This window comes from Apteryx mantelli, chromosome 1 (genome assembly GCF_036417845.1).
Source record: "Apteryx mantelli isolate bAptMan1 chromosome 1, bAptMan1.hap1, whole genome shotgun sequence".
In the NCBI taxonomy this organism is placed as follows: Eukaryota; Metazoa; Chordata; class Aves; order Apterygiformes; family Apterygidae; genus Apteryx; species Apteryx mantelli.
The window spans coordinates 177,663,935-177,673,642 of record NC_089978.1 but is presented as its reverse complement, the minus strand read 5'-3'; the positions used below and the strand labels follow the sequence as shown (position 1 = coordinate 177,673,642).

The following is a 9,708-nucleotide window of genomic DNA, read 5'->3' as shown; positions in this document are numbered from 1 at the left end:
GAAAAATGCAGTACAGTGGGCTGACTAAATCTGAGTAATACTTGGCCTCCGAGAAGGCAGAGAATATCAGTCAGTGTAACTCAAATCATATTGATGAGCTATAGTACAGTTATATGCAGTCATGATAACAGTTCATATACTGTCAACATTAATAGTGGTGGTTGTTGAGAATACAGTTTTAAAATAGGTACATACAATTTTATTAAGTATAAAAAGACACCGTGCAGAGCACAATACAATATATTTCATCTTTAATTCTGGCAGTGTTGAAGCCCCACTGTCTTAACTGATATTGTCACCAAAAAACACTGGATAGAATTACTTCTCTGTATAAAATGAGTCTTCTCTGGGAGTATTTATGCCATTTGGTTTTAAAAATACGATAATTTCCTTTCAATGACTACTTATACTATACAAACATTGTCAAGACTAGTGGCTATCCTGTACACTGTTTTTTTTTAACCTAAACCATGATACTAACATTTTCCCCTGCTGTGCTTTGCCTCTATATGAGAATCGATCCTTCAAAAAATTGAAAGGAATTTGTGTTGAAAATATTCAAAGAGGGAATTATTTGTTGTTGTTTCTGATTTTGTTTACAATCAGAACACTGGTTCAGAGCATTTCTACGTTCCTCATATTGCTAAGCTTTCACTGACATCGGCTAAAGTTTTCAATATGCAAGGATTGTAGGGTTCTCCCCTAAGCTGTTTTCCCCTCCATTTTTCTCTAATGTAGCACAGAAGACATGCTTTAAACGATTATTTATCAGAATTTGGGGCTTCAGTGTTTCTCATCACTTAAAAGCAGATGATATTTATAGCCTTCCAGCTTTGACTATTTTCTTTGGAAAAGCAGACATGTAAACTTAAGAAGTTAATTATATATTTTGTTTTTACATTCCAATTTGGTTTGATTAAAAAGAAAGTTCAGAACTGTAACTTCAAACTGATTTATATGGTAATGTGCCAGTCTTAAAAGAAACAACTTACACTTCCTCTTTTCTAAAATATATTAACATTAGACTGGAAAATAAATTAAGTAATACAGAAAAGCTGAGATTATGCTATCACAGGAATATCCGTCAAACAAAGCTTGGTCTTTTGCTAACATTAGCTTACTACATTTGCAATACATGCTAAGCAAAGACCCTACTTCTCTAACAGGTACATTCTGACAATATATATTTTATGGAATAAATATATAATATATCCAGTTATAGATTTCTGAATAGTAGCTATAATAGATACCAGCAATACCTACATTTAAAAATACAGTTCTAGGATGCCCTAACTTTACTACTACTAAAATTAAAATTGACCTAAAACTTTCTCACTCTGTTGATGCATAATAAAATATATGGAAACACCAAGAGTAAAAAGCCAATTGCTTCTACAAATGGAATACTTTATAAATATAGTAAATTGCTATTTTCAGAGCGAAAATTTGAAAATTATAAACAGTAAGTTAGGTTAAAACAACTCTACAATATATAGTACAAAGTGGCTATGAAGTGTAATGTATGAGTTTGATGTCTGTAGCAAAATTTTGAACTGATGTAGTTGTTCATCTCTGGAGATAACTGTAGAGAAAGGTTCCATCCCCAAAAGCAGCCAATCTTGATCTCCTTAAACAAAACTTTCACTGACTAGAGAAAGCCAACTGGCCAATTTGTCAGAGTAAGGAGTGCAAGATTAGACCAAACAGAATTATTGGAAGCCCTGGACTTCTGTTTTATAGTGCTTACTTACCACGCTGTTCTCACTAGGAATAGAGTCACAGCTGTGTAACTGTGACTGCAGTGTTCTGAAAAGCCTTATAATGAAGGTACCCTCTATATGGCTGTCTCACTAAGTTATTCTTATACTGCACATTCTCCAGATGAATTCTGTTTTTTGTTCCTGTGGTTGTTTGCTTTTGCTGGAATACTGAAGCACAGCTCCAATTGCTTGTTTACTGAACTCTTGATCTATGCTTTTTTTTTCCTTGAGAATAACCTAGAATTGAAAAAACACACATTTTTCAGAGTAAATACAAGGAATTGAGGAATTAAGTTGTGGGTTGTCTCTGCCTGCCTTTTCTTCCCCTCGGTTTAAAAAATAAGTTAAAATCAGGAAAAATGGCTTATTTGCTAAGGAAAAGTTTTAGTGTAAGTGAAAATATAAAAAGCTATATGTGAGATTGTACCATTTCTGTTTGTCTTTTGCAATGGCTCTCTTTTAGGCAGACAATCAAAACTTATTACATGAAACCACCTTTTACATCTCTTGCCTGAGCTGAAGCCCTAAAGGAAGATTCAGATCCCACCAGCAGACTCTTCATAGACTTTTTGCTTGCAGCAACAAAACTGGAATTTTGATGGTCACAGGACAGATGGTTTACATGCTTTTTTTCTATATATATCAACAGAGATCAGTACCAACATTAATAACAATGAAAGCATCACTGGGAGCTTCAGTTTCTGATCTTGTGCCATTTGGGGACCTTCTGAGTCACTTGCAGACTATTAAATGGTACAAACATCCTGTTTTGGGAACCGCTGGTAAGAGATCACAGAATCACAGAATCACACAGAATCACAGAATCACAGAATCACTGAGGTTGGAAGGGACCTCTGGAGATCATCTAGTCCAACCCCCCTGCTCAAGCAGGGTCACCTAGAGCACATTGCACAGGATTGCATCCAGGCGCATTTTGAATATCTCCAGAGAAGGAGACTCCACCACCTCTCGGGGCAACCTGTTCCAGTGCTCTGTCACCCTCACAGTGAAAAAGTTTTTCCTCATGTTAAGATGGAAGTGTCTGTGTTTCAGTTTGTGCCCATTGCCTCGCGTCCTGTCGCTCGGCACCACTGAAAAGAGTCTGGCCCCATCCTCTCGACACCCTCCCTTCAGATACTTGTACACATTGATAAGATCTCCTCTCAGCCTTCTCTTCTCCAAGCTAAACAGGCCAAGCTCTCTCAGCCTTTCCTCATAAGAGAGATGCTCCAGTCCCCTAATCATCTTAGTAGCCCTTCGCTGGACTTGCTCCAGTAGTGCCACATCCCTCTTGTACTGGGGAGCCCAGAACTGGACGCAGTACTCCAGATGTGGCCTCACCAGGGCTGAGTAGAGGGGGAGAATCACCTCCCTCGACCTGCTGGCAACACTCTTTCTGATGCAGCCCAGGATACCATTGGCCTTCTTGGCCACAAGGGCACATTGCTGCCTCATGCTTAACTTGGTGTCCACCAGCACTCCCAGGTCCTTCTCAGCAGAGCTGCTTTCCAGCAGGTCAACCCCCAACCTGTACTGCTGCATGGGGTTATTCCTCCCCAGGTGCAGGACCCTGCACTTCCCTTTGTTGAATTTCATGAGGTTCCTCTCTGCCCACCTCTCCAGCCTGTCCAAGTCTCTTTGAATGGCAGCACAGCCCTCTGGCGTATCGGCCACTCCTCCCAGTTTTGTATCGTCAGCAAACTTGCTGAGGGTGCACTCTGTGCCTTCATCCAGGTCATTGACGAAGAAGTTGAACAAGACTGGACCCAGGACTGACCCCTGGGGGACACCGCTAGCTACAGGCCTCCAACTAGACTCTGTGCCACTGATCACAACTCTCTGAGCTCTGCCATTCAGCCAGTTCTCAATCCACCTCACTGTCCACTCATCTAACCCACACTTCCTGAGCTTGTCTATGAGGATGCTATGGGAGACAGTGTCAAAAGCCTTGCTGAAGTCTAGGTAGACAACATCCACTGCTCTCCCCTCATCTACCCAGCCAGTCATTCCATCAGAGAAGGCTATCAGATTGGTTAGGCATGATTTCCCCTTGGTGAAGCCATGCTGACTACTCCTGATCACCTTCTTTTCCTCCACATGCGTGGAGATGGCTTCCAGGATGAGCTGCTCCATCACCTTTCCAGGGATGGAGGTGAGGCTGACTGGCCTGTAGTTCCCTGGGTCCTCCTTCTTGCCCTTTTTAAAGACTGGGGTGACATTGGCTTTCTTCCAGTCCTCGGGCACCTCTCCTGTTCTCCATGACCTTTCAAAGATGATGGAGAGTGGCTTAGCAATAATGTCCGCCAGCTCCCTCAGCACTCGTGGGTGCATCCCATCAGGGCCCATGGATTTGTGGGTGTCAAGTTTGCTTAAATGATCTCTAACCCACTCCTCCTCCACCAAGGGAAAGTCTTCCTCTCTCCAGACTTTCTCTCTTGCCTCCAGGGTCTGGGGTTCCTGAGGGCTGGCCTGACCAGTAAAGACTGAAGCAAAGAAGGCATTCAGTAACTCTGCCTTCTCTGCATCCTTCGTCACCAGGGCACCCACCCCATTCAGCAAAGGGCCCACATTTTCCCTAGTCTTCCTCTTGCTGCTGATGTATTTGAAGAAGCCCTTCTTGTTGTCCTTGACATCTCTAGCCAGATTTAATTCCAAACGGGCCTTAGCCTTCCTCGTCGCATCCCTGCATACTCTGACAACATTCCTATATTCCTCCCAAGTGGCCTGTCCCCCTTTCCACTTTCTGTAGACTTCCTTCTCCTGGTTGAGTTTTGCCAGGAGCTCCTTGCTCATCCATGCAGGTCTCCTACCTCCTTTGCTTGACTTCCTACTCATAGGGATGCACCGCTCTTGAGCCTGGAGGAAGTGATGTTTGAATATTAACCAACTCTCTTGAACACTCCTTCCTTCTAGGGCCCTAACCCATGGGATTCCTCCAAGTAGGTCCCTGAAGAGGACAAAGTTTGCTCTCCTGAAGTCCAGGGTTGCGATCCTACTTGGTGCCCTGCTGCCTCCTCGCAGGATCCTGAACTCCACCATCTCATGGTCACTGCAGCCAAGGCAGCCCCCAACCTTCACATCTTCCACCAGGCCTTCTTTGTTTGTTAGTACGAGGTCCAGCAGCACACCTCTCCTTGTTCACTCCTCCACCACCTGGGTCAAGAAGTTGTCACCAATGCTCTGCAGGAATCTCCAGGACTGTTTGTGCCTAGCTGTGTTGTCTTTCCAGCAGATATCGGGGTGGTTGAAGTCCCCCATGAGAACCAGGGCCTGGGATCGTGAGGCTACTTCCAGCTGTCTGTAGAAGGCCTCATCGACTTCCTCATCCTGATCAGGTGGCCTGTAGTAAACACCCACAACAGTGTCACCTCTATTAGCCTGCCCTTTGATCCTTACCCATAAGCTCTCGACTCGCTCTTCATCCACCCCTAGGCACAGCTCAATACATTCCAGTTGCTCTCTCACATAAAGAGCAACTCCACCACCTCGCTTTCCTGGCCTGTCTTTCCTAAAAAGCACGTAGCCATCCATGACAGCACTCCAGTCATGCGAGCTATCCCACCATGTCTCTGTAATGGCAATGAGATCATGGCCCTGCGACTGCACACATATCTCTAGTTCTTCCTGTTTGTTCCCCAAGCTGCGTGCATTGGTGTACAGGCATTTCAGGGAGGTGATCGAGCATGCAGGTTTCCCAGGAGGGATACCAGAGGATCCTCCATAGCCACATCCCATGTGCACTTCCCTGGCTGCATTCACCTGCTGGAGGCATCCTGACTTGAGCAGTCTTTTGCCAGCTACCCTGTCACTATAACTCTCCCCTTCCCCCATCTTTCCTAGTTTAAAGCCCTCCTTACCAGGTTGGCCAACCTGTTGGCAAAGACCTGTGTGCCCCGCCTCGTGAGGTGGATCCCATCTCTCGCCATCAGTTGTCGATCTTCAAACAGGGTCCCATGGTCGTAGAAACCAAAACCCTGTTGCCAACACCAGCGGCGCAGCCAGTCGTTAACCTGGAAAGTCCGTCTCCTCCTCCTCTCATCCATCCCCCTCACTGGCAGGATTGAGGAGATGACCTGGGCTCCCAGACCCTTGACCACCATCCCCAGAGCTCTGAAATCCTGCTTGATGGTCTCCAGTTTGCCCTTGGTGTCATTGGCGCCCACATGGAAGAGCAGCAGTGGGTAATAGTCCGAAGCGTGGACAAGCCTTGGCAGTCTTTGCATGACATCTCTCACACGAGCCCCCGGCAGGCCACAAACCTCTCTAGACAAGAGGTCAGGTCGGCAGATAGATGCCTCCGTCCCCTGCAGCAGGGAGTCCCCCACAACAATCACCCGCCGCTTTTTCCGGGTGTTCCGGCAGGGCACAGGGTCTGTTGTCCCGGTTACTTTCCTGGCAGCCATGCCCATCTCCTCCTCATCCTGGAGGGCACTAAACCTGTTCTTCAGCTTCAGGTCTTCAGGAGGAGTAGGAGCCTTTCTCCTCCCACGAGCAGTGACCAGTTTCCAGCCTTCTTCTGTGATGTTATGATGTACCGTTTCACACGGCACAGAGCCCTCTGGCAACTCCACTGCTGCAGGGGGTTGGGACTCCTGGAGCTGTACAGTCTCCGAGAATACCCTGTCTATCTCTTGCTCTGCTTCTCGGATGCTGCGCAGCCTACTGACCTCCTCCCGTAACTCCCTTACCTGACGACACAACTCGTCAACAGCAGCACACCTCCTGCAGGAGAGCTGACTGCCAGCCCAGGCCTCCCGGAGAGGCCCCAAGGACTCCCTGCAGCCTGGGACCTGTAGAGCCGCATCTACTGTCAGAGGGTCAGTCTGGGTCCAAGCCTCTGACGCAGCAACTCCAACAGTCACTGGGGAACGCGCTGTGCGGCGTGTCACGACCATACTTGAGGAAGTGTACACCACAGGGAACAGAAACAAAGGTCCCTTCGCACGTCCCTTCGCGCGCCCTTCTGCGCAAACTGCTGCCTCTGTTAGCTGCGCTCTGGGAGCTGCGCTCTAGGCCTGGCTCTTATATAGGCCTCTCCCTAGCACTGACTCACAGGGTGCTTGACCGCCCAATCAAGGGCCACTGGGATCAAAGGCCCCAACCCCCTCTGGTCAGGGGCAACCCAGAGAGCTCGTTAGCAGCAGCCACTCCTAGCTGGAGCTTTTCCCACGAGCTTTTCCCAGGAGAAGTCAAGGCCTCCTGCAGCTGTCCTTGCCTAGCTTCCCCTTTCCTGTTCACAGCGATCACCTTCTAGGTCCTCGGGGGTCCTCAGAAAGCCCACAACTTCCACAAGATCCTCAAGTTCTAGTCAGAGCCCAACCACTGCTGCGCAAACTGCTGCGTCTGTTCACTGCCTCTGTTAGCTGCTGTGGATTCCCTGCAGAGGAACCACAGAGTGAAGTTTGGGTTTCCTGAAGCAGGGAATTGACTAGAAAGACTTCTCTTCATGTATCAGCAGTAAATCTAGATGGTCAGTTGCACAGTAGTAACAGAGTAGTGAAAAGACATTAAAATATGTCTAAATCTGGTAGCACTTTCTTCTTGTTACAAATGCTCCATTTTTTTAGGATCTAAGAGTGATCCAGGGGAATACAAACTTCTTATGCAGTCTTGTTTGCACATAGGCCTAAGCTGCATAGTGAGTATTGATTTCTGGGTTCTCAGTTGGAAATTAGCTCCAGAATTTGATAAGGCCTTTCACCTATTTTCAAAATGCATTTTTCTTGGGACAGAGCTCACAGAAATGTACTGAACAAGAAGCACTCTTTATCACACTGCAGTAAATGCTCAGTAGCCCTTCTTGGAATTGGGCTTTAAGGAAGACCAATGAATACTCTCACCTACGACATATGATTTTGCTGTGTAGTTTGCTGCTGTTGCTGAATAAGCAATTGCTGCTGTTGCCGGCGTCGTGCTGTTCTCAGTTTTTCAAAACGAGCCTCCATCTCCTCCAGCACTTTGGGAGTGTAGCGTACCACCAGCTTTACGCTATCCTTAGCTGCCTTCAGGAGCTCCACTGCTTTTTCATGGTGTTCTCCTTCCACGCTCTGAAAGCAAGGATTTAACAATAAAAACGCTGTTTTGATCCAGAGTTTTGTCCTCTTTTTATGCTTGCTGCCATGGAAAGGCTGTTAGGGTTTTAAGACATTTACATAACTTAGATTTTTCAAGGGACCATTAAGGGAAAGTGCTCAATTATATAAGATTTATGCAGTATTGAGAATGTACTCATTTTCACATCTTAAACCAATAACCCAACTAATCTGCTTCAGGTTGCATTACAAACCTGATTTCTGATCTGTGTGAAAAGGAGGGGAAATACTCCATAAGCTTCATGCAAACAAAAATAATTAAAAAATATCTCCTCCTTGCTTAAGGAACTATTTTCCCTCCTTTTCTTGAAAATGGTTTATAGTAAGGTGATATCTGCTGTGAAATCACGTTTTCCCTGAGGGTTCAAGCTCCTATTTGTATGCTAACATTGTTTTAAACAGTAAATGTCCCAAAAAGGGAGATAATTTGGCTGCAAAAGAGTACTTAATGGCTTCCATTAAATGGCCTGACTGGAGTGCTTTTCAGGCATGCAGATTGTTCTGCACCTCAGGAGAAAGGGTGGAATTTTCTAATGGTGTATGATTGCCCACATATGTTGTAAGATATATTCCAACAAACAAAACTGTCTCTGCAGAAAAAAAAAAACCCTCAAAACTGAGATTGTCAAATGGATTTTAGACCATTTAAAAAAAAAAATCATTTTCTTCCCACACAAAATAGGAAATCAAAGTTATACTACATGCTGTGTTTTAAAACTCTTATGTATACCATGCTATTTAAAAGGAAACTATACCTATAGGCCTCCAAAAAGAAGCAGCAGCGTTCAAAATATTTGAAGTTCAATTCATACTAAAAGAATAATTTGGCATCATTATAGCAACTGTCAGATGTTAGAAGAAAATTCTATTTTCATCTCTTCTATTTGATTGTGAGTATCACTGTGTAAGAAGAATGAATAAGAATTACTTTTGCTGTGGCAAGCTATGAGTTAGAAATAATGCTATAAAAGTTACAAAAAGCAAACACAATACACTTCTACATAAAGAATATACACTACACAATTCAAGCTTATCATCTTGCTGTGTATACTCCTGCCTCCTGTTAAATGTCCTTCAACATATTAATCCAAATTATTATTTCATGGCTGGGTCAAATGACTGCACTCAATTGTTTCTACAGAAATGTAAGATGCTTCAGAAAATGTTAATGCAACTTAGAGAAATAATGAATGTCATTTAATGTGCTGAAATGATTACCAGAAACGGAGGAAACCTTGAAGTAAATATCCATTTGGTTGTTGAAATAAATGACCTAATATTTTTGAAGTATAAGTTCATGAAATTCCTCCAATGTGCCTCCTATGCATGGATCTTACGTAAAATTTATGACTTGTGATGATCAGATTTGTTAGAAGTGACTGGGATAAACCTGCTGAACAAGCATAGCTACCCAAAAGTAGTTTGGAGAAAACAGAATTTCATTACAAATTTTGAAAAAGATGAAATTATTGTTGCATAAGAAACAGTGAATGTGTCTCATGCTCCAAACAGAGTTGAAATAGAAAAAACTGTAGATGAACAGGGTGTTCTGTGAAACTGCTTTAATGAAGTCATCATAGATACCAACTAAAAACTCTTCCTCATGTTCCCCACCCCATAATTGCTCAATATTAGGAGACGAGATCATAACCAGTGATTTAGTTAAACAGTTAATGTGACTAACTATTTTTTTTATAACTCATTGCTTTGTGACATGGTTATAACGGTTTCTGTAAAAACACTTCTCATCTTGAAGGGAATAATATGAAACTTTGCATTGTTCTGTATTTCACTTTTTCCTCATGAACTGTGGTCAGTATGTCTTGGCACAGACATTCAGAAGAAACGTCACTGTA

At 44.1% G+C, this 9,708-nt stretch overlaps 1 protein-coding gene across 2 annotated transcripts in view; it reads right to left on the bottom strand.

Annotated features, from left to right (window-relative positions):
- Positions 1–234: 234 nt before the first annotated feature.
- LIN7A (lin-7 homolog A, crumbs cell polarity complex component) overlaps positions 235–9,708 on the bottom strand; it is a 51,887-nt gene continuing 42,413 nt past the window's right edge. For both annotated transcript variants that reach the window (XM_067289922.1, XM_067289923.1), the window contains 2 exons: positions 7,601–7,807; positions 235–1,997 (listed from right to left, as the gene is read on the bottom strand). In XM_067289922.1, the coding sequence (XP_067146023.1) occupies positions 7,601–7,807 (207 nt within the window). In that variant the 3' untranslated portion in view covers positions 235–1,997. The remainder of the gene's footprint in view (positions 1,998–7,600; positions 7,808–9,708) is intronic.